Source organism: Cottoperca gobio, chromosome 9 (assembly GCF_900634415.1).
Source record: "Cottoperca gobio chromosome 9, fCotGob3.1, whole genome shotgun sequence".
Classification (NCBI taxonomy): domain Eukaryota; kingdom Metazoa; phylum Chordata; class Actinopteri; order Perciformes; family Bovichtidae; genus Cottoperca; species Cottoperca gobio.
In genome coordinates, this window is record NC_041363.1 from 24734476 (window position 1) to 24760523 (window position 26048).

General features: G+C 38.5%; 2 protein-coding genes across 3 annotated transcripts; one reads left to right on the forward strand and one right to left on the reverse strand.

The window, feature by feature from the left end:
* The first annotated feature begins 411 nt into the window (after positions 1-411).
* cnot6l (CCR4-NOT transcription complex, subunit 6-like) lies at positions 412-18280 on the forward strand. The gene is made up of 12 exons (XM_029439288.1): positions 412-555; positions 3661-3782; positions 4483-4669; positions 5886-5971; positions 6159-6248; positions 6416-6484; positions 7818-7975; positions 8967-9121; positions 10022-10173; positions 11390-11617; positions 12596-12798; positions 14839-18280. Exons 2-12 carry the CDS (start codon positions 3671-3673, stop codon positions 15058-15060), a joined length of 1662 nt encoding a protein of 553 aa, XP_029295148.1. The 5' UTR covers positions 412-555; positions 3661-3670; the 3' UTR covers positions 15061-18280.
* Positions 18281-20809: 2529 nt separating this feature from the next.
* Positions 20810-23779, reverse strand: cxcl13 (chemokine (C-X-C motif) ligand 13). 2 transcript variants are annotated; one of them, XR_003832774.1, is made up of 5 exons: positions 23664-23779; positions 22881-22998; positions 22028-22108; positions 21356-21416; positions 20810-21237 (listed from the first exon to the last, which is right to left on the reverse strand). XR_003832774.1 is itself a non-coding variant. In XM_029439289.1 (4 exons), exons 1-4 carry the CDS (start codon positions 23728-23730, stop codon positions 21216-21218), a joined length of 288 nt encoding a protein of 95 aa, XP_029295149.1. In that variant the 5' UTR covers positions 23731-23779; the 3' UTR covers positions 20810-21215. The 2 variants fall into 2 exon arrangements, 1 of the variants encoding a protein (XP_029295149.1); XM_029439289.1 differs by lacking the exon at positions 21356-21416.
* Between the last annotated feature and the right edge of the window lie 2269 nt (positions 23780-26048).

A 26048-nucleotide genomic window follows, 5' to 3' on the forward strand; every position in this document is an offset into this window, starting at 1 on the left:
ACTATATAGAATTACGAGGGTCAACTTTCATATTCGGCATGTTTGATGTTCCAATATGTTCATATTTTAGTAAATGTTTGAGTTATAGGAACATTTCGCCATTTCCAGAATCTATGGAAACATTTAGAAAATAAACAAGAAAATGTTATTGTTGGATTAAATGTATGCCGAATTTTCCACTGGCTTTTAGATATTTTAAAAAACAAATATGAATTGATCATCTGCAATAAATGTATCTCTATATAATGTGACTAATTTAAATGGAGTTTGGCAATACCATGAAAAGCATATTGTGTTTAATTTTATTCTTAATGTTAAAAATGTATTTATAAACAATTTTTAATAACTTGACATTGTTCAAGGGAGAAAATCCGGTGGTGCATCATAGATGTATTAGGGGTGCAAGTCGTGTGCGGACGAGTACGAGCGGAAGCCGCGTTTGTTGTTCTTCCTTCTGTTTCCGAGACGTTCGGGGTCTAAACGGGTTCAACAGCCGTGTCTGCATGTCTCTACCAATTCCCTCTATAAATCGTCTTCTACCGCTCCCGAATGAAGGTAATACCAATTCTGACTTTGTGTTTATGCTGTGGACACTTTGTACAGGTTGTCCTGGATTAAATGTCACAGTTAAATCCGCTTCCCTTTGTACCAACTCCGTCTACCCCCGCAGTCCGCCTCCGTGAGCCAGGGCGGCGTGCGCCCTGCTGCCGCTAGCCAAACAAATCCAACGCCGTGCTTTGAGCTCACCGGGACGGTTAACCTATTCGTGCTCTCTTTAGACGATATTTCAATAGTTTTAACATTTTCGAAATGTTTAATTATAAATAACCAGAGGGCATGTTTTCCTCGTTGCCAGGTGTGACAGCTGGTGAGCGGTTGGCCGAACTTCACGTGGACGGGCCCCCATCCATGTTACGTGCTTGTCACTTTTGACATTACAGCTATGTTTGGATACTCAGCTGTTGGTGCAGTTGCCATCGCTGCATATTTGCCATTTGCAAAAGCTCCTGACTTGTTAAAATAAATAACAGTTGTCAAAGCAATAGATTCATCTGGTTTTCTGTCACAAGCCCCTCGGAGTCTGTTGTTATCAACCCGGGCATGTGAGGAAAGTTGCCGTTGCAACTTGTCTCTGTATGATTGTGATATAAACCATTGCCAGCAGGCCGTATATCTTCCTGTAGCCGCTCACGTGTGACCCAGAAGTGTGTAAACAAGTTATGTAAGTCTTCTCCAAACTTGTTCACCCCCAGAATAACCTCATAGTGGATAATATCATGCACCCTTTTCCCCCTTTGCAAGCTTTTTCTGCTCATATGCATGCTGCACAGAAGTCAGTGGATAATAAATAACAAGTAATGCAATATTATATGTGCCCCTTAGCCATGCGGGCAGCAGACTGACGGCAACGGAGTTTAAATGACTTTTAAGCTCCTACTGCAAGCTGGCTGGTTTCTGTTAATAGAGCAGATGTGATACATAAGGCATAAGGACGACATTCCTGTATCTTTTACTGAGTAACTTTGTTTGAAAAAGGTTTTTGAAGTTAATAAGATAACAAATCAGATCGAGGTATTTATTTCCGAAAACCTTGTTATTTATGCAATTATGTAACTTTTAAGCCATTTCATTTATTGCATTGATCAAACTTTGAGGCGCTACCTTGTCTCCTGTCATGACATAGTTATTATAAAAAATATACCCTGTTTTAGTAACATATATTCTTTTGATTTAATACATTTATTATGTTTACCTGCTTTGGGAAAACACACATTCTGGTTTACCTTCCGTGACACCAGGTGTGTTATTAACAGCAATGCATGTTAAATTATATTGTCGTAAACATGCTGAGAGGTAGCATACAAACATGCCTTCCAAAGGCTATAATATACATGCGTTTTTCAAATATAAGCGACTCAAGTTCTATTGAAGGCCAAAATGTGTGTTTCTGTACCGTACTCTTCAAAAAGTTCAACAACTCTGACATAGAGGTTGAAAGTCTTTGAATTGTTTTTGTGTCTGGTTGAGCTGGGAGAACATTGCTGTATATACACATGAGAAATAATCAAAGTGAAGCTCAATCCACTGAAACATTGCATGAGCCAAAACTCTTCCCACATGTAAAACTTAAACTGTAATACCTAGTATGTGTTAGTTTAGTCCAGAAGTGCAACATCATAACATGTTGTATCATATTGACACTTGAATTTCCTTTGTGAGTAATAAAGTAGCGGTCTATCTATCTGCCTGAATTTTGTCAAACAATAACATCACATGATATAATTCAAAAAAGACAAATCAATCATAATTGGTAGTAAAATGACCAATGTTTCAGTGTTAGAGTTCTTTAAAACCAAGAAGAAGTCTGAGAAGTCGACCACAGTGCCGATTCAGATGGGAATCAAGTCATGTAGCACTTTTTAGTGATTACGTGCATGTTTTCCTTTTTTTTGTCCTATGATCACGGCACATTTGTGAAAAAGATGCTTTCCTAAAAGACACATTATTTTATTTGCTTGTAGATCAGAAGTTTATTTTCCTGATCTTCTCACAGAACTTGATCTCCACCAGCTTGGACAGTCAAAATGAATTCCTTTAATCACATGGTGAACACCATCCTGATAATCAAACGCATATCTACTACTATGACATCAGTGTCTCAGCTATTTATGTAGAAGCCACTTTTCACTGCAGCATGTCATAACTGTGTCCAGGTGCTTCCTCTGTGGTTTGGCTCAGATTTAGTCGAGGCTTTGTGGCGTTGTCATGCAGCCGTGTGCCGGTAACCGCTGGTTGAGGCTGCTGTGAGGTTCGGAATCCACCAGCCACTTTTTTTGAATATTTAAATGACTGGGAAAATATTTTGCAGGTGGCCGTATTCACTGAGACGTGGAGAAAAAAACGTGATATCTTTGTCACGACAGATCGGTTTTCGTTGTTGTCGGATATACATATATACTGATCCGCATGAGAGGACACACTCGCTGGAAACACTCCAAACAACAATTTTATTTCATAGTGCTAGAGACACAGCGCATAACGTATATATTAAAAACATGTTGCAACAAGGACCTTTTTGTTGGTTTGTTGTAGAGCTAAAACAATTAGTTGAACAATTTCTTGAGTTGATTAATTGTATGAATAATTTATCAGGCAAAAACTTTCTCTGATCCCAGTTTCTCCAATGTGAGGATTTGCTGATATTCTATTTTATATTTCTGTAAATTTAATATTTTTGGCTTTTGGACTGTTGTCTGACAATTCAGAGAAGTTGCTTTGGGTTCTAGGAAACTGTGATGGGCATTTTTATTACCATGTTATGACTTTTTACAGACTCGATCATTAATCGCTAGAATAATCAAGGAAATGATTGGCAAATTAATCAATAAAAACAAAAATACAGATTAATACACAACCAGAAAATATCTGTTACTGTATCTTTTATCAATTACTTATATATATATATAACTTATTACTAAATAATTTTATTTTTTCATATAATTGTTTTAAATCTTAATTCAACCTACTTACTTAAGCTTTATTAATAACATTATTTATTTAATCCTTTTTCTTTATTGAAAGATGCACCTCAGTGGCAGCTAATGAGTGTTTCTTGGTTTCTTAATTAATAATATCTGTATGTCTTGCTTTGTTTTTCAGATTAACAGGTATGCCAAAGGAAAAATATGATCCTCCAGATCCCCGCAGATGTTACACCATCATGCCAGCGGAGGAGGCGGCCAATGGGAAGAAGTCTTACTGGGCCGAGCTCGAAATTTCTGGTCAGTCTAACTTTAAAATATCCCACCTGAGGCCTCGATGCTCAGGTGTAAATCTGCACCTGAACTGCACCACACCTTTTTTATATATGGAACATTAAGACAAAGTCGCCTCATACTGGTCTCTTACTTATTGAGTCCAGTTTTCTCAGTGCTTGAAAAGCAAAGAGTTAAAAATGTATTAATATCTTTGTTTTAATCACTAAGATGATTCAGAATATATAATAAGTTTCCAGTGTTTTTCCCTGTGTGTTTGCTTTTGTTACTTCTCTTAGTGAGAAGCTTCTTGACATCTTTTCTCTCACTCGCACTCGTGTTCAGTGTCTTTATGTTTGTATGTTTTTCACAGTTTATGTGCGTGTAAACTGAAGCTGAGCAGTAATTTCAAATGTCTTGTGTCGCAGATTAATACACAGAAAATTATTTAAAACTATCTTGATAAATAAAAGGAAACTTTAAGGGATTTATAATAGTATAGATAATGAAAAACTGAATGTAGTTATTGTTTTTTGCATGAAAATGTCTAGAATTTAAAGGGCTTGAAACTAAAGAGATCGTTAGTTTCCAGTAGAAGTCTTGAAGCGTCAGTCTGTTCCCTGTTCGATTGATCACAAAGCTCGGATATAAAATCTGTGTTTTCTTATGACCTGGAAGTAATATATATATATTTTTTAAAGACAGTCGGTTGTTTGTCTTGACGCAGGACGTGTGAGGAGCCTGAGCAGCTCGTTATGGACGCTCACCCACCTGACGGCGCTGCACATCAACGACAACAACCTGAACCGCATCCCGCCCGACATCGCCAACCTGTCCTGCCTGGTCTACCTGAACCTGTCGTCCAATAAGCTCCGCAGCCTGCCGGCCGAACTGGGCAACATGGTCTCTCTCAGGTGGGTTGGTCCTTTAGGGATTTCTGGGACATGACATCAGACCCCGTTAAGAGATAAATGATATCCCGGATATTAAAAAAAGGCTTTTTAAATGTACCATTATGCTTTGTGGCAGAGCTGTAGGGAATGGCTGAATATTCTGCGATGGGGCTGGAAGATGTGGATAAAATCAGTGTACACATTATGTAATGTACATTGCAGTTTGGGTTTATGATGTTAAAAAGTGACATTTCTGGAAATTCAATTGAGGAAAAAAAAATTTGATGCATGAACCACATGGGGATTTCTGTTTTTTTTTTCTAATACTATGATTTAAATACCTTTTTACAAACCAGAGTTCTTCATCACATTGATGCAGAAATCATGTCAATTATTATCATCTCTGTGCAAACAGGGTTTCCCGCAGGAAATGAGTTATTAGGTAGTTATTGGAGGTGATAAACTCAGACTGCTCGTCTGTCCTTGTGTCAGCTTCAGCACAATGACTGTTCCTCCCCCATCACCTACATGAGAAGTGCATTAGCAAAGGATCTCTTAATGTTTTAGGACAGACAACAATATTCTGTAATTACTCCATTCATTTTGGTTTTGGTTTTAATAAAGAGACAATTCAAACGGTAAATACTGACAGTATCATCATAACGTTTGGACCAGATGTGAACTTCAGATGTAATGTGTGTAACTAATATAACATATCATGACTTAATTAATGAGGCTCTCTGCTTCGTTAATCTTTATTTGAAACTCGAAGCAATATCTGTGACCACTTGTTTGAGTTTTACTCAAAGGATCAAATCTTTGTGCAAAACCTTCACTTCACTTAACCGTGTGTGTTTTGTCTCTCAAAATAAATCATTGTTTGGATTCATTAAAGGGATTATGTGCCAAACAATCCCAAAGCATAGAAGAAAAGGGATCAAAAGCATGATGATAAAAACACAGCGATCAAACACTCAGAAGAAAGAGGAAGATTATGAACTGTGCGGGTGGGAGTAGTTCTGCTCAGAAAAAAGCATCTTCCTCCAAAACTGACAAACAAATAAAAGAACGAAGATGACAAGCAAAGACACTTTATGACTGGAGGACAACAAATGACAACGTGGTAGATGTTTTGACCCCAGTAAAAATACATCAATGACGAGGAAGTAGCACATTGTTAGACAACAGAAAACACTGAGGCACAAAACACTGATATGTTTGTCCCCTTTTCTTGCAGGGAATTGCTTTTAAACAACAATCTTTTAAGAGTTCTGCCTTATGAACTTGGCAGGCTTTTCCAGTTACAAACCTTGGGGCTAAAAGGTGAGGCTTTTCTTTTTATTATTCATTATTGTTATTTGGACTCAATTATAGATTCTAAATGAAATTCTGACCGTTTAAAATGACCAAGTGAATTCTGACAGCCACTGGTCATTATTTCTTTACTTAACACTCCCTGCTTTGCTTTTTTATATATATAGTTTATAGTTATGATGTGATTGTTTTGCAGGAAACCCGTTGTCCCAAGACATCCTCAATCTGTACCAGGAGCCGGACGGAACCAGAAAGCTTTTGAACTACATGCTCGACAATCTAGCAGGTAAATGAACCGCTTCACCTCACCGCATGGCCGCTCATAGGAACTCATGCATACTTGACCTGCAGTTTATTATAAACCTGAGCAACACAGGTGCATCATAGCAGGTATAACCTTTGTGTTTGTCATGTGAGCACTCATCCCTAATTTCCCTTGTGCCCTGTTTGCAGTGCACCCAGAGCAGCTCCCCCAAAGACCTTGGATCACTCTGAAAGATCGAGACCAAATGAGTCCCTCAGGTACGTTCGTCAAGGTCAAAGTCATTGCAATGCACATCTGCTGTATGCCATATGTCTAGGTGACGCATATATTCCTTTTCATTTAAAGCTGCATCAGGCTTCATGAGATCAGTTGTAAAAGAAAAAGAAGAATAAGCACTTATCGAACACCGGTATCAGCTGGATTGTCAAAATAAATATCAAAATCACCAATAATTATGTTTCAAGACATTTCGGCCGAGGACAATGTGTTCAGATAAAATCTCCTGATTAAATCTCAGAATGGGTCACTAACACCAGCAAGATAAAGAAACAGTGAGACATAAAACATTTGTGGTGCATGAACATTTTCATTTGGCCTTTACTTGTAGTTCAAGTGCTGGATCGTTTTCAGCCTTCACACCTTTGAAAGTCATGGAAAATAAAACAATCCGAGAAGGTTAAACAATTTAGTTAAACTGCAATTTCGACGGCTTATTTTTCAGTTTAAAAGATAAGGGACCCCTCCCTCAAATAGCTCAGAAAACTAAGTTCGTTCCACAGTGTTTGCTCTGTCAGGTTAGTAAACCTGAATGTGCTGTGATGTTTAGTTCACTGACACAACAAAGAAACATCCCTGTTGGAGCTGTGATGTGTCGGAGGGTGTAGAGTTTCTTTGAGTTGCCAAGTAGGATGAAACTCACTCACAACCTCATTCTTTATTTATAAAGAACACTTAACTCAAGAAACGTGCTGATATGATGAAGGAGAGGCACAGCTGGGATTTCGTAAATACAGCAGTGGCTTCTTTTCTTGATTAAACCTTAAATCTTTGGCGTTTGGAACGTGTCATACCTTCCTAATATAATATAATATAATGTAGCTACATAGTTTATAATGGAATCAAGTCATGAGAAGCGGAGGTGTGTTGAATAAGACTCACACCCAAAGTAAACAGTGCAATAAGTGTTAATGAGTGAATATCTTTCCTAAAGTAATGACCTGCAGCATTTGCACAATAAACTAGAATTGCCGCCTTGCGGTTGTTTTCCTCCGTCAACCAGTGACGTTACAGTTTATATCCATGTCTGTCCAAAATGTCATCATCAGCGTTTCATCCTATTAGACATTTGTGTGGAATTGTCTTAATTAGCGTATAAATTCTTCAGTTATGGCCAACAGCGTGTTTTGTGAGGTCACAGTGACCTTGACCTTTGACCTTCCCTGAAGACATTCCTGTGATATCGCGTTCCGGATAATGGGACGGACGGACATCCCGAAAACATAAAGGCATAAAAATGTCCAGCTGTCGGATACGTAGGGCAGCAAACTACTACATGGAGCTCAACAATAATCATTTTGTATTTTTCTGCAGCCGTGTTCATGGTCATGTGCTACAATGTTCTGTGCGACAAGTACGCCACGCGACAGCTGTACGGTTACTGTCCGTCCTGGGCCCTCAACTGGGAGTACCGGAAGAAAGGCATCATGGAGGAAATCACCAGCTGTGACGCTGACATCATCAGCCTGCAGGTAAGTGAGGGACCTCCAGGTTACACTTTTTATTTAAGGCTCACTTTCTTTTCCAGAGAAAACCAAACAAATCACACAGTAATCAGATTACTTTGTTGACCCGCCCACACAGCAAAACTATACGTCTCAAAAGACGCCGTTGAATGCTTCCGTTATTATTTCTTACTTCTGTTTATGCATTCCCTCTGTACCTGACAAAGAGCCGGTCTGGGCTGCAAACATTGTACTTTTGGATTTGAATTTTTTTTTAATAAAAAATATTAATAACTGGATTAACGGTGTTACTTTTTATGCAGTTTACTGGTTTTTCTACACAGTCAGGTGAAAAGTGAGGCATCAGACACTTCAGTTGCATTTTATGTGGAGTAATTTTCCACAATCATATCTTATCTGTAGTCTGTAATCTTTGCTCTCAGTATTTTAAGAATCCATTCTCATTTCACCTCCCGGTGTCGTGTCACGATAATAAATATAATAAAGATGTATCGTGACCACGAATGACTGCTTCACTTCACAATATTACTTAGTGTTTCTGGGCTTGGATTTATTTAAGACCACATTATTTAGCTGTTCAGAAAAACAATATTGAAATGGAAAGTATCCTTAATACTTGTGTATACCTCCTTCTTTGAAATGGAAAGTTATAGAGAAGTTATTGATTTGTGCATCGAAATGATTGACGGGAACCTTGTGTGGATTATTCATGAGCTGAAGCTTAAAGCTGACAAGTGGAAATGAATCTTGTCAGTCTTGGAATAAACAATCTCACTTGATGTTGGTCAGTCTTTCCCACAACAAAGAAGACTTCTTCTTCTTCTTTGTTCACCTTTATGGAAATCCATCTTCAGGGCCAACCCACCTCATCTGGATCAGGGGAATTGGGCCCCCCCCTCCTGTAACCAGGGCCATTATATTTGGCTGACGCTTATTACTTTACACATACGTTCCATTGACTCTGTTAGGTGACTTTTCTTGCCCTGTGTGTCTACAGGAGGTGGAGACACAGCAGTACTACGCTATGTTTCTTGAAACGCTAAAGGAGCGTGGCTACGAAGGCTACTTCTGCCCTAAGTCTCGAGCCAAACTGGTTTCTGAACAGGAGAGGAAACACGTGGACGGCTGCGCTGTGTTCTATAAGACCGAGAAGTGAGTTTACGCAATATACTTCATTCAATATATTCGTAGGTTTTTGCGTTGTTTGATATCCAAGAATGTTTTCTGTTTTAATTGAGTGATATTTAGAGGAGTGCACCTGCAGCAGAGCGTGGGTACAGTTAGTCTGAGAGGGACTCCTCTATATGTTTCATGGTCGTTCACATGGAGAACAAACCGCCGTACAATGGTTCAACCAGGCGCACTATTGAAAGGGCAGAAAGAGACAAAGACACCTCTGAGCAGCAGTTTAATAAGAATAGAAGAAATCACCGTCACTGGTGTAATAAACTGGAAGCTTAGCATTAGAATGTGTGCACATTTAAACCAGAACAGGTTCCTGTTTGTGTCAAGTGCACACTAACGCCTCTAAAAAGCTGCATTTAACAGGTAACGTCTTGCTTTAGCAAAGCTCTTCTTCAAACGGCCCAATATAAATAAGCACTGCTGGACTGGATCAGAATACCAGCTGCACATACTGACACAGTTTAAACCGCTTCAATCTAACCACTGAGTAGACTGCAGAGGGACAAACCAAATATTTAGAGCCCAACTGCACTGTTGTGGTTCAGTAATCAATGACTCACTTGCGCTTTTTTGGACTGGAAAACAAATTCCAAATCCGAACTGTATTCTCCTCTGTCACGCAACACTGTGGGGACATCGACTAAGTGCAAGTTTTAATCATTGAATTCTTCTTTTGGAGCCAAAACTATTTCACATTGAATTAATAAATTTGGCGTTTTGACGTCAAAAAAGTCATTATTGAAGAAAGAAGTAAAACATCAATATAACAGCTGATTTTAAGCTTTTGAATGGCGTTGTAATAAAGCAGGGACATGTTTACATCTGACATTTATGAATATTGATGCTGCTTTGTGGATGTTCCTGTAGGTTTACTTTGGTCCAGAAACACACTGTGGAGTTCAACCAGGTGGCCATGGCCAACTCTGAGGGCTCAGAGGTCATGCTGAACAGAGTGATGACCAAAGACAACATCGGGGTGGCCGTTCTGCTCGAGGTCAACAAGGACATGTTCTCCGATGGTAGGAACCATCTTCAGAGCATTACCCACAAACAGGATGTAACGTTACTGTTGCTTCGCTGTGCTGTAATCCAAGTGCACACTTTTCAGGCCTCCAAGGTTTTGCCACTGCGGCAGTAATGAAATATGATCTTTTCTATTTTAACGCCTTGAGATTGCTTTTAGCTAAGAAAGGCGCTTTACAAATTAAATGTATTATTATTATCTTTTTAGTTTAGCAATCAACCCGTCAAATATTGACTTTATCTAATTGTTTGGCATGTAACATGTCAGAAGCAAGTGGAAAAGTCCTGTCACAAGTTCACAGAGCTAAAGGTGACGTCCCAAAGATATTCAATTTATAATAATATTATACAGAAAATAGCAGCAAATCCTGAAGCTGATAGATGACTAATCAATTATCAACAGTTAATAAACTAATACAGTAGTTTTAGAACAGGTAAATGATCAATCTGGTCAATATTTACTGTACATGTATGTAGCTTAAAGATAAACAGTTGAGACTCGTCATCGTGCTATTATTATTGTATAATATGGACACGGATCCATGGTTGTGCATTGCAGTAAGCTGCAATTTAAAAATATGTTATAAATAAATAAAAATAGCACGGGGAGTCCCCAGTGACTTTGATTAGAAGTCCAAAGAATCCATTAGATGTCGTTGAATGGAGGGATAGAGGATGAAAGAGTTGTATGTGAATGTAGATGTGTAAGTGATCAGAATGTCTCTGTTGAACATATATCAGTATTTATCAGTTCATTTATTAAACTTTGAGTGAGTGACTGCAGGACAGTACTGCTCCGTGTGTTTAATAGTCTTACATGTACATTATAACTTCCCTGTTTGTGCTTGATTTGTTTCTCTTTCACTCACGTTCTGTAAATCCTTCTCTTCCCTTTAATGCTTTTATTTTTACCGTTTCAGCACGTTCTGAGTTTCTAAAGTTGCATCAGCGCTTTGTGCTTTACTGTAACCAAACCAACCCAAATAAGACCGTGTTACGGTTTTATTTGGGGTTGTTGGGGTTTTAACCAGCCTTACTTGGAAAGTTGTTTTCTTATATATGAGGTTTTTACATTTCTATAATCCCCTTTAGTGATCTTTCATCTCACCTAAAGCAGAGAGTTCACCTGATGCAATGCCAATGTGTTTTCACTCCTTCATTCACTGCATACCTGGTGCATAATCCAGCTGTTTTATTTTTCTCTGTTTTCAGGCATGAAGCCACCACAGGAGAGGCAGCTGATCCTGGTGGCCAACGCCCACATGCACTGGGACCCCGAGTACTCGGACGTCAAGTTGATCCAAACCATGATGTTCCTGTCGGAGCTGAAGAGCATCACTGAGAGGGCCTCGGGCTCCATGGCGACCGGTTCGCCGACCTCCGACCCGTCCTCCATCCCCATCGTCCTGTGTGCTGACCTCAACTCGCTGCCCGACTCCGGTAGGACTCTCTCACTTTTCAGGAACCTCCTTTTTTAGTATTTTCCCATGATTATGTGTCTGTGACTTATTGGAAAAACAACTTCTGAATTTGGTCCAGTAGAGAGTGAGAGCGCGGCAGCCGATGAACAAGCTGCAATGTAATCCTTCAGATGTGCACAGTCAATGTACGTCCACTCAAAGTGCTTGTTTTTGCCGCTGACAGGCTCAGATTGGTCCGTGTCTGATCTGGTTTTTATTTCTGTCTCACAAAGTCAAGAAGAAGTTTCATTCTGAACTCTTGCGACGGGGTTAGGACTCATGATTTATTGCAGATGTTTGGATCAAACGAGTCAGACACAATCCTACGCAGCCACCACTGGAATCTAATTCTACTAACAGTGTACTACTATTAATAGTGTAGCTATATATCTATATCTATATCTGCAGAAATACTAGGTTCAAACTGAATCAATAGAAATGCAGTTGTATCCGGTACAGCACTATAATATAATATAGTTTCTTTGCATTGATTTTTAAGTTTATCCTGTACAAACGACATCTATTGCAGTCTGTCCGTCCTGGGAGAGGGATCCCTCCTCAGTGGCTCTCCCTGAGGTTTCTTCCATTTTTCCCCCCTTTAATTATGGGGTTTCTTTTAGGAGGTTTTCACTTGTGCGATGCGAGGGTCTACGGACAGAGGGTGTCGTATCCTGTACAGTCTGTAAAGCACACTGAGACAAATGTATCATTTGTGATATTGGGCTATATAAATAAATGTGCATTGATTTAAGATTCCCTTATCAGCCAGTAGATGCCGCAGTCGTGCATTTTGCATCGGGCGCCTTTTATCTGAAGATGAACACTGGTGTAAGGACTGAGGGTGTCGTATGCTGTACAGAAGACCCCTGAGGATAATTTGTAGTTTGTGATATTGCGCTCTAAAAATAATATTTGATTTGATTGATTATTAATGTGGGACACGTTTTGTATGATCCAGGTGTGGTGGAGTACCTCAGCAATGGAGGAGTGGCTGAGAACCACAAGGACTTCAAGGAGCTACGCTACAGTGACTGTCTGACCAACTTCAACTGCAACGGCAAGAACGGCAACTCAGACGGAAGCATCATGCACAGCTTCCAGCTAAAGAGCGCCTACGACAGCAATCTGATGCCTTACACCAACTACACATATGACTTCAAGGTAAAAACCGATTGGCACTGTCTGTTTTTATAACATTTAAAAGCTTTAAATACATTTGATTATCATTTCCCAAAGCAGGCTGCACAAGTTCCGCCACACGCTGCCATGGGTCTCTATTTAGCAGACAACCTTAATTGAACCACTCAACGCGAGAAAGTTACAACTGCCGAGAGTACAACAGAACCCTACCTTGAACAATTAAAAAAAAATAGTCATTTGTAAAACGGGAAAATGGTCAGCAATAATGAAGATAATGTGCTGAACATGTAAAACCACTTGTATCGTTCTTTCAAGCTGATTTACGGCCTTGAAGTGAAGTCTGGAGGCCCGATGTGATTGTGAAGAAACTGTTGCCTCCTCATCATCATTTTGTGCCAAAGGATTTAGAAAATGTATGATGTGAAAGAGATATTTGCAAATTCCAGAAGTGCTCGGGTACACTGCATGCAGAAATAAATGCACCGCGACTCCTGTGAAACACCGGCCAAATGTCTCAACCAAACACGTTCATCCTCCCTTTCACTGAGGCGGATTGTTTTCCACTTTTAAATACTGACTGGAAAACATTTACAAACTTTTTTTTCAAACTAGTTGAGCATAAACAGTGAAATCTGACAATAGCTGTTCTTAAAGAAACTCACGAAGTCAGGATCAAAATCAAATAATAGTTTTAATCTCTATATATATATATATATATATATATATATATATATATATATATATATATATATATATATATATATATATATATATATATATATATATATATATATATATATATATATATATATATATATATATATATATATATATAGACAAAGATGAAGGGAAATATCAGTTCCTGGTTTACAGTAAAGACAGATGTGCTGATCAATCAACTGAGGAATGTTCTTTAAAGTGCTACAAAACAACACAGCACAACTTTACTACACTTTTCCTTTAGATGTGTTTTTTTATATGCCTGTATTTGTTTTGATATGTCTTGGGGTCTCTGCTGTGGTTTCTGATGACTCCTGCAGGCAGTTGTGACACACAGTCGTGTTTTTCTTTGCTCTTGGTTTTTATATTAGTAACAATGGCCTTCCCCATCCACAAACCTGCAACACGCAGAGGTTCTTACAGAGACAAAGAAGAAGCAAACGGATCCTTAAGATGTTTTTTGGCAAATCTTTGGGACTTAAGGAACAATCGAACCTGTTTTGTGTAGTTCGTTTTCCTTTTGCAGCCGTTAGTTCTACAGATGCATCGTCGTCATATTACAAGTGTACGAGCCTTTAGCTTTGAGAAGCATGAACCCTTCCTATACGCAAAAAATGTTGTCAAACTTCTTAAAAACACATCTCTTTTAGATGATAAATATGCAGTTGCAGAATGATTAATCATTTGCAAATTTAAATAGTTTTTTTTTTTGACTGAAAAGTCCAGCTGCTGGGCTCAATGTGTTTCAGGGAATGTTCTCCAGACCATAATTATATCCAACATATTCTTCCCCAGTTGCAGTTTCCCTGCAGGAGTGACATTACTAGTGTCATGTGTTAGTTAGGTTTTGATACAGATGCCAGGATTACCCCACACTTATTTTGGCAAAGTTGCTTTGTGACATTTGGGGAAATACATTTTTCCGCGAGTTAGATGAGAAGATTGAAACCATTCTCATGTCTGCCACCAGCTTTGCACAAAACAGGAAGCTAGTTGTTTCCCCTCTGGAAACTGAGGGTAACAACTAGCCTCTTTCCAAAGGTAACACAATCTGTCTACCAGTCTGTACATGGAGGTTCTGTTACCTTCAGACAGAGCAAGGCTAGCTGTTTCCCCTTGTTTCCAGTCTGTGTGCTAAGCCAACAGTCTCCTGGCTTTAGCTTCGTGTTGAGTGTACATCAGAGTGAATATTCTCATCTAAATCTCGGCATTAAATTCATTTTTTCCTTCTTCTTTTAAAAGGAAATCCCTGATCTGATGCAGAATATGACAAAGCGTTCAGTCCCAGTCCCACTAGGAACATATTGAAGTTGTTCTCACATCCTGTGTTTGTGTCTGCAGGGGGTTATCGACTACATCTTCTTCTCAAAGACCCACATGAGTGTCCTGGGCCTGATGGGACCGCTGGACAGCCAGTGGCTCATTGACAACAACATCACCGGCTGCCCCCACCCCCACATCCCCTCGGACCACTTCTCCCTGCTGGCCCAGCTGGAGCTGCACCCTCCCCCGCCCCACCCGCTCAACCCCCTCAACGGGCTGCACCTGCCGGTCCACAGGTAGTGCAGCCTGAGAGCCCGGCCAACCCTTCCTGCCTCACCTTCAAAACACTGTCCCCCCCCCCCCCCCCTCCAGCTGTAAACAGGACCCTATACAGATTACAGATCATGTTAAAACTCAGACACCATCCGACCCTGAGACACACCTACCCAAAAGGAGTGAAGTATTTGCCCGTTTGTTGCTCCTTTTTGTGTTTTTGCACACTGTAAATGTTTGTTTTATTACATTTTCTCCCCTTGAAAAGGCTTGATACCAAATGTTGGGCTTGGGATGAGGTTGCTATGGTAACCCCCAATGTCAATTGTTTTTTTTGCCTTAGATCACAACCACAAACCTTTAACTAATGCTACTTTTTCAACTTTTTAAACATAAAGTAAACAAATGTCAGCAGATTAGCTGAATTTAATTTAGGTTTATTTCAACATTTCACACATCTGTGAATGTTTTTAGAGTAAAAACACAACAACATTAATGCTGCACCACAACATGTGTGTTGTGTTAAAGCCACAGTCTATAAAACTGGAACCTGCGATCACTCCCAAATGAACTGACAGGTTTTTTAACGAAAGGAGAAACAGTACAAACAACTGAAAGTCAGGAATGTTTACAAGGATGTGAAGGATTTGTTTACATCCTCTTTGTAAACACAGGTTCATAGATGTTCAATTCTGATCAGCTGAGAAACGCCAAACAAACGTAATTCAAATGTGGAGAAAATAACTGCAGCTTTTAAGGTTATCAAGTACTGATTTGGCATTTAAAAAGTCATGTAACACTAAACGGGTGTGTTTCACTTGGGAATGTCCCAGCTGCCTGTGATCGCAGAACAGCAGCACTAATAATAAAATAAATGACAGAATGTTTTGGGGGCTTTCAGATTGATACTTAATAATGGAAAGTATCTCATGTCTGTCAAATCAAACTTTTTCTGCATCCCATTTCCACATAATTTGGGATTATGCAGCCTGGTTCAGTTTTAAGGATGTCACCTGACTCGTCCTTCTTACCAGGTAGCAAATCTCAACCTGAAAGCCGCCTCATGGTGCTACGTGAATGTTACTGAAGTGCTACATTCACATCTATGAATTTTTTTCTTCCATAAAATGGGACTTGAACCTCTCTTTGATCATTGCTAAATATTTTACTTGCAGAGTGTGAATCTCATCAGATTCATGCTCACTGTAGTTTAAAAGATGCAGCTTGTGAGCGTTCAGCACAGTCATAAAATCAGTTCAGGCCAAAATAAGAGATTAAATCCCAAATATTAATAAACAATGCAATCAAATTATCCCCCTACTCTTTGGCTAATTTAATATTTTAAACACAATCCCAACCAAAAAATGCTCTTTATACTTTTAGCTTTGGAAGTCGTGCTTTTAAACACCTACGGTCTTAAAAAAGTATGGTCCCGTTTCCCCTCAGCTGACTGGCCAAAGAGTCCGCAGAATGAGGGACTTGTGCTCTGTCCACAATAAGATAATATTTATTTATTGGTTCCAGAGAAAGAAAGAAAATCTTCCTGAGAAGAATCTGCCAGTGATTGGAGACCAGGAGCCGAATGTATTTACCAAAGGCTCACTATGAGATTGGTTGTTGCCAGATTCCTGTGGACTTTGTATAATTGTGTCAGATGATTAGAACTAATAGCCCTTTATGTAAGTTGTAACTCAGGGCTATGCTATGCATCCAACAGTACCTCTCAGTCGTGTCATAAGAGCAAAACCAAACAGGAAGCTATTGGTTTGAAAATCCTTTATAAAGCACAGGTAATGTACGTACTTACATACATGTGTGTTGTTGTTGTAGAGATCCCACGCCATGGTGCATTTCTTTTAATGAAACTGCTGCTGCACTTTTGCTCCATCCCAGAAATAATAACTTGGGAAATTTAAATTAATCAAAATTTTTGAGGTGCAAAAAAGCATTCAGATAAATTTGGTGTTAACACTTTTATTTATTTTTTATAAAACATTGTCATTTGGTTTAGATGTCAGGCTTATAAGAGAGGCTCAAGTATCAATGTGGGATGATAGGATCACTGAATGCAGGGGTAGGACTGGGTATCAATACTGACTCAGCACCTGAGATTCATAATGTCAACATTTTAAGAAACTTCCAAATGCTTAATGTTGTGTAAACCAGTGGCCCCGGACCTGGAGTCATGAGATGAATGACAAGGTAACAAACAAGAGAAGTCTTTATTTTTGGGATTCGTCCTACATAGTTGGTGTCAGTTAAAATCTAAAAAGAGAATCTCTCTGATTGAGACATGCAACCTGCAACAAGTGGCAGCAAGGCGACGTGGCATTTTATTAAGCTGTCGCCAGCAGGAAAGGTTGGGAACAAACTGGAACAAAGCCGTACAACTTCATTACATAAAATCAGGAACACTGTTTAAAGAATCTGTTGAAAATTCGATGGCAGCTTTCAGTCCGGGACATTTCTCTATCGACTGGTACAAAAGCAAATATTAAGGTTTGATACCCAGCCCTACTTATGCAGAGGGACTCTATAATAGCTGCCTGCAGCATGCACTCAGTGTTTAACATATCTGGCACATTTCACACTGTAGTGTCTAGTAAACCCTGACGTGTTGAGATTCAATTAGGTAAATTAGTCGAAGCATTTTCTCTGCGTATTTGAAAGGAAAGCCATCATTTTGGGATAAATGGTGTCAGCACAACACAGCAGCCTGTAACCTCAGCTTTAAGCCGCAGTCAGTGTCAGCTTTGCTTCATTTGCACATGATTTGACGCTAACGCTAACGGATACACCTCCAGTTTTGGTGGAGTTGAAGTCTATCTTTGTGAGCATTTTGAGGCCTATACTTCACTCCTAAACTCACCTCACAGGGTTTTCTGATTTTGTACGACAGCTGTACATAAATTAAATTGCCTTGTATGACGGGGCGTCTTTCACATCCGTGAGGAGAATGTACCATTCTCTGATTAAGGGGCACATTTCTTCTCACAAATCAAAGATGTACCTGGTGTGAGATTTTTCTTTTTCTTTGCCCGGTGCACTAAGATCTTGTATGTGAATACCACCTCTACCTGTCTCTGATACTCTTGTAGAGACGAAACTGGTCTCTGCCCAACTTTGTTTTTGAACTACGGGCATTTTCTGTCTTCAACAAACATGCAGTCTTTCAATTGGTACTTTGTACAATTCAGTATTACCAAGTTTTTGAGAAAAAAAGATAAATGTTCTAGGTTTAAAAGCAGTTTGTCTTGATGGCTTTTATTTCTTCAGTATCCCCTCAAAGCTTTTCACATTCTGAGATTTATTTTGGTTTCCCCTCTTTCACATGTCTCTTCACACACATCATCCACAGCCACTTCCTTTACTTTTTCCACAATAATATCAAACTATCATTACATATATGCATTTTCCCTGTTAATTTTGTCTCTGTAGAGCGCAACTCGCATACTTTTTCTACAAACAACGTGCCTAGTTTGTACAAATCTCTCCAACAGCAGCACTGCCCATGAGACCAAGACGCTCAGAGATTAACCCAGCGCCATCATCCATTCATCCATCATCCATCCAATCCCTCTTGGGGATGAGAGCATGAGGGATTGAAATTGTGGAATCATTGCTCACCTCAGAATGGCTTTGTTTTTTATTCAAACAGCTTTTTTTGTATCCATGACATCAAGGAAAAATCATTTCTACCACATATCTCTCACTAGTTTTTTGGTTTCCATGGTTTTTCTGTACTAAGAGGTTGCTGTGTGTTTCACAGGATTATCTCGACCATCATTGCATGCGATTTCTAAATGGAAACATCCTGTTGTTGGCCATGGTTTTTCCGCTGTTCATTTGGGCTGATTTTACAGCATCGCCATCGTTAACATGAGGTTTTTAGTCTTGGTGGCCAATAAGATGCATGAGAATTATCTACAAAGCATTTAGCGTTTGAACGAAGGGTTTGTTGTCTTTAATCTGCTGTTACATGATGAATTTGACGTTCACAACGCTGCGTCCGAACTGGGAAACCTGAACTTAAAAAGTTGCTGCTGGAATCTTTTCTCACCTGTGTATTAATCTGTAAATAATGATTAATAACGATTGTGGAAAAGGAATTAAAAAATATAATAAATGCCAAATATGTGCTAAATAAATTAGAATATGCACAATTTGAACTTTTAAAATACATGATGTATCATGAATATTTCAGTACCTTTTTGACCACAGGTTAATACACTGGTGGATTTGCTGGAATGAGGCCATTAGATTTGGACCACAAAAAGAAAAGGCAGCAACTTTAGTGTCAAAACGCTGTAAAAGTCTCCCATCACTTGATTTGACAGATACAAAAAAAACCAGTTTCACCGTCTTTCCCTCAAACTTGCAATTGCCTTCTGTCAATTCCAAGAGTGACGAGAACAAGAAATGCAAAGCTGTTATTTCTAGAAACTATTTCTTTGGAGCATGCCTAGAAAAGTATATTAAAGTTGCTCCCTATCGGCAACCTTCAGCAGATTTGTTTTATTCATGTGAAGTGAAACGGGGTGAGGATCCTCAGCCACCAGCAGTCACCAACAAAGGTGCTACTTTATTTCTCAAGAGGATTTTAAAGAACTACACTTAAACCTCTTATAAGTTTCAGTTATCAGATTCCAGACGAGCAGCTCTTCACCACATTGGTTTTCAATCCAAGCAGCCACCGCCGGAGACGAGAGGAAGCAGTCAGTGACTGTTTGGTTGGAAGGAAAACTTGCAGCTTTGTGGTGGAGAGCTGCTGAACTTTGAAGGTTTGGTATTGTGGCAGCCAAAGTGTTCGTCATGTCTGACAATGAAATGTCAGGAAGGTGCAAAACTGCTAGAAAAACGAAAGTTACTGTTTGCCTGCGAGGACAAGTGGAAGTGTGTCTAACGTAGGTGGAAGTGCTGGAGACGGAGAAACAGATTTATCCTTTGTAGAAGTCTTTTTTACATTTGTTGTGAAAGTTAGAGTTGCACATTGTGGGCGAAGAATCAAGTTTTGTTCTCTAAAGTCATGAAGGCCCAGTGAAGTGTGAATCCCAAACACTGCAGATAATAATGAACAGATACATGAAAAGATTTAAAGTCAGTGTAAGAAACTAAATGACTTTGTTTCTTTTCACGAGAGAAATGACAAGTTTATCAAAAACAGGATGACCTATATATATAAAACTTTAAAATACGAGTGACTACACGACCCTTCATCATTGTTGGATGAAGACCTCCTGTTCTACTTGGAATTGTCCTGCTTTCATATCATTTGAAAGATAACATTTTCCTCTTTTATGATAATGCACTTATAATTTATGCCACACTTTTCTGAAATTGAGATACTAAATCACTGGAGTACAACGTTCACCAAAGTTCTAAAGTGTTTGAAAAGAAAAAGACAAACAATAAAATCCAATGCAAATTATAACAAACACTGAAACAGTTTTTGTGGGGATGATAAATAAAATGTGTTGTCCCAAAAGCTGATATTTAGGGTAAAGGAGTGTTTTAGTCTTGAACTCTTGTGCGCCCCAGTGGTTCCTGTGGACCCGAAGAAGCTACTCATTTTGTCTCTACACTCTAGTATGTGTAGAAATAATGTCTTGCCTTATTGAATCTCTGATATTTCCACAAAGGAATGGCGGACTTCTACAAAGGCTACAGCTGTGTTTGATATGTGAGCCGTTACACCTCAGTCACCTCTGTATCATCTCTCCACACAAAGCCCCGGCTCTCTCCACCTCCTGAGGCAATAAACATCCTTTTTTTTTGAAGAGTCTTGTCAGCGTATTTTATTTATTATGAGAAAACAAGTGATGATGGATACAACACAAAACACAAACATGTCAAAGGTTACAGCACCATCGCAAATTTCATCGATGCATTTGTTTCACATTGTTTCACATTATGTCACATTTACAGGAAAGCATTCCGTATTTATTTTGTAATAAACACTTCACAGAACAGACTTGTGGCTTTTGACAATAACATTTTTCCAAAAGGGAAACACCAGAAAGGAAGAAGAAGAAAACTGTCTACTTAAGGTGTTCAATATATCAAATTTGAATTACAAAGTTAGTTTTTAAAGCTCAGCCCTCCTACTCACAGCTTGATACATTAAAATGAAGCCATTTCAAAAATCAGAAGTCAGTTGATTAATAGGTGGGTGACGTAGTGGTCTAGACGTCGTTCACGTCTTTGCTGTAATTAAAACAAGACAAGAAAAGACAGGAGTGAATAACAATAACAGTGTCATGGCTGACTTAACCGGTGGAGAATATATACAGTATTTTACGATTGTGGTGAAGTTTTTTATTACCATTATCCTATTGATAACTGATGACCAACACAAGAGGAAGCCCTTCCTTTGTTACCGCTTCCTTTAGACACAATGAAATATCAGTAAATGCACATTGCCATGGAAGAGGGCAGCGAAAATAATTACTTTTTTTGTTTGTATTTGTTTTCAGGGACAGAGAACGAGACAACAGAAACCTTTCCATGTCAAAAAAGACTTAGAGATAAAAGATCATTTCATTTCTCTGTTGATATTTCAAAGCTCAACACAACAACAACAAATATACTGGAGTTTTCAAAACATCAACAGTGAGTTGGAGGGAAATTTGGGGATGTGTAGCTTGTATTGTTTAATTTTTTTTCATAAGTTGCTGACAAAAGACTGAATTAGTTGATTTGTTTTTAAATTAGAAGGTAATGACACATCTCCGTGACCACCACCATGACTTATTTAGTTTAGGGCTGCAACGTAAGCTTATTTTCAATGATTAGCCTAATTGTTTTAGTCAATGAAATGTGAGAAACTTCAAAGACCAAAATGCAAAGATATTTCGTTTACAATGATAACAAATCCTCACACTTAAGGAGAGATTTCTTTCTCATCTACTCAACTTTTTTATTTATTTTTGCATATAATTATGTTGATGTTAAGAATGCAATCACTGATAAAGAATAAATAAAAGCAAATCATTACTTTCTCAAATTACTGAGCAGGACGTTGATCCAGTCCGCCTTGGGGTTGACACAAACTTTAGAGCCGTCCCTCCTGGTGACTCTGCGGAGAAAGAGAGGGGTTACATTTCAAAGTAAACATTCTCAGAGATTCAGAGTTAGAACAGAAGTGGAACATAAAGGACGTTTACTGAAGTGGTACAGTGCTGTAGATGTGTAATTTGAAGTACTAGTTGATAACTTAAGTTTTTTTCATTTTGTGTAACTTTGTACTTTTTAACCAGTACTTTCACTTTTGCTCTGAGTGCATTTAGTTAACAAGCATATATCTGTGTGCTAATCCAAGCTCTAATGTCAAACCAGAGCAGAGATGGAAATTATATCAATAGCACAATAATACGAAATATGCTTTTATGCTTTCCTCCCAAGAGATGATAAGGTTGGAGCTGAAGGCCGAGAGGCGATTAGCTTTTCTCAGCATAAACAGCGAGCCTGACACGCTCCAAAGATTAAAAAGAAAAATTTGTGCTATGTTATATTTTTGCTTCAATACATTTCAGAGAGAAATATTGTATGTTTTATGTTGCATGATGAATACTTTCACTTACTTAAAGGACTGTATATTCTGCTGGTATTACTCGCTTTAGGTGGGTAGAATGTGGACTTAGTGTGTTTACATTGTGTTATTGCTACCTCTTGAGTACTTCTTCCACCACTGGTATATTTGGCTTTTGTACAGTACTTTTTGAGAAGTTAAATGTCAATGTTAAGCTTATAATGGAGTGTGTTTTACTTATTAATCATAAAACCATAAATACTGACGGCAGCTGTAACAAAAAAGTCCTTCAGTCTTTGAATCAATCTTGACTACTCACATGATTTCAGCCCGACGACAGTATCCTGAAATAGGAATCACCTCAATTCTCCTAATGACTCGACCAGGCATGGGAGTATCGGTCCTCCGTATGCAGAGACACCTCTCCTTAGGAAGAGCTGTGAAAATGTAACACTTATAAAGCTTAATTATCAAGTTTAATTATAATCTCAGTCTGTTGGTAAACAACAGTCGGACTTTGCCTCAAAATGACATTTTAAACACAAATGTTCCCCCCGACAAACCCCTGAAAATCACAACGAACTAAAAACGCTGCTATGTGTATGTCAATAAAGACACAAAATTATGTTGAGTGTCAAAGTTCATTCTTGAGCTTGGAAACTTGTCTTGTTTGACAAAAAAGCTTAACTCAAGGTCTGTCTTGCGAGCAGCTCTTTCTGGAGCTTTCAACTGCATCTCACTGATAGGACAGAGTTTGCTCAATTACACAGTTTATGTGATAACAGGTGGTCTTACATGAGCAAACTCCATTGGCTTAGATAAACCGTAAGGTGCAGTTGAAAGCTCCAGAAAAAGTGAACCTTGATTTAAGATATTTCTGTTGCTGTGTCAAACGACTTTAACACTTCAATCTATCAATCTATTAACTTGACTAATAAGTGAAAATAATGAAAAGTATCTAATCTGGTAAAATAAAACAAGATAAAGGAATTAAAGGTTAAAAGAAAGAAAGCAATCCAATAGACTGGATTACAGAGTTACGAAGAAGAAAACTATCTAACTATGTCATTAATTGTTTGAATATGAAAGAAAAATCTCTTACCTTGCAGAGAGGCGATGCAGCAGCAGAGCATCAGAGCAGCCAGGAGGAGCAGTGGTTTAGTCATCATCTTGGCAGTTGTTTGATGTTTCAGCACCAATGAGGATGTGAGAGTGAAGTGAGAGTCTGTGAGGGTGAATGGACTGGAGTCTATCTTTATAAAGCAGCAAATAAGGAAGTGTGCATAGTAGCACCCTGCACTTTTCCTGTCTTGTGAAAATTGTGCTTGTGGGGTTTCTGCTGAATGAGCTTTGAGTTTCCTTCTGAGGGTCTATTTTTACTGATCTAACAGCCACACTACAGCTACACAATGCATCACCGTGAAATAAAGTCAGGTATTGAATTATTTTTCATTCCCTGTGGCTAGAAGTTTAGGTAAAAGGCCAAGTTTCCAATAGACATGCATTTTTGGATGGCCTAATTGCCATCCAAGTCAAGATAGGACGCCTAGATAGGTTTTTTTTTTTTAAAAAGCACTGAAATGTAAATAAGGTATGGATTTTAATGCAACATCTCGATGAGAGCAACATTTGCAAACAAAGATGCTAGATCCTGTCCAGTTTGTCAAGAACACTATACAGATGCAATAAACCAAATACACAAACCAGAATGCAATTTAGCAACAAGAGGGTGCATTGCATCTGCAGGTGGTTTTACATTTTAATACAAGACTGAAATGGGTTTAAGGGTCTGATTGTCTTTAAGAATATTCTAAGTATCCTACTCTCCAACCTGATTTACAACAACTAGTCCCTCTGACTGAATCTTAGAATTGCTCACAGAGCTCACACATGATCTGAACTGCTCCTGCATTTTACTTCTAGCTGTTCACTTAAAACGTTAGACAAACTTTAAAATAGATGATATTTTCTATTATGTCCAAACACAGTGTTAGCATATTATAGGAGAACTCTCAAATCTGCAACTATTGTAGACAAGTCCAAAGCAGATTAATGGAAGTTTGGCCCAGGACAGGCCATGTTTAATTACACCAGTTTGTGATTATCCCAGAATCAGGAACAGAGAACACATGTTACTGAAGAATGGAGAGTACCAGGAACCAAACTCGAACAGACAGGTACTTCTGTATTCGCCTCTGAGGTCCCAGACTGATAACCACATCCTTTTCTCGTAAATTATTTATTTATTTACAAAATTAGTTCCCGTTTATGAAAATAAGATGTATATTCTAAGATTAAATTTGATTTTCAATCAAAGGTAAATACTGTGGTAATCAAGTTGGGGACTCCCGAACAATCATGAGGCGGCGCTAGTGGGTCAAAAGACAACATTAGTTTAAGGTTGAATTTTACATACATAAGCATAATCAATAGTTTGATTTCCAGTTGTTCAAGTTGATCAGGCTTACAAATAGATATCAAAGGGGTGTTCAGGTGCTGTGTTGTTTTATTACATTGATTCTGATTGGTTAAACTGGTGTTACACTATTTCTGATTGGCTTAGCTGACGCATTCAAAGCACTGATGAAGCAGCAAAAAATATCAGCGCCATGATTAAAGATTAAAATTAGTACACAGACATGACGATTGATTTTTACTTTCTTTTAATTAAATTATTTAAATTATTAAAAAAAGATCTGACTTTTGACTGAAACAAAATCACTTTTAAGAGAAGATCACAATATAAAGTCCTCATACAACAATTCTGTGCGACCGATTAACAGGTGGACACAGTGAGCTGACAGTAGCTGAAAAGAAAAGAAAAAAAGCAAGCAAGAAAGAAATAATTATTTCCCAGAGTCATTCACACATATATACATTTGCACAGAAACGATACTTCACACCAACTCAGTCGAGTCATTTCATGGAACATTAACTCTCTTAAGTCAACAAAATATGTACATTTTTACAAAAGACTCACTTTCCAAAAAAAAATCACAGTCATCTAAATTCATCACTTGCACAAAACTGCCTTGTTCTTGTTAAGTAGGACTAAACTAAGTAGAAATAAATTGAATACATTCAATTACAAGTAAATTAAGACTATTTTCCAAATCGAAAAAACATCAACAACCACATCAAACTGCTTAGCTCTTCTCACTCCAGCAGAACATGTTTGCCTCTTCAGTTACAAGGATATTTTAGTGGGGAAATTCAGTAGGGCCTGATACAATGCAAGCATTTCAGGTAGGTATAAGCTAAACACAGTGCAGACTTGCAGAGCTGAGTTGCTGTGGCTTCTTAAAGGCCCTGTCACACATATCCGTAGGACAGAAACGTATGCCGGCGCATACGAAAATTTGTCAGAGTCCAAATACGTCCAACTTTTCATCGGATTGGATCGGAAAAGTGAACATATACAGATACGCATGTCTAACCTATTGATAGAGTATCACTTACTTATACAAAATGTATCAGACGAATGCAT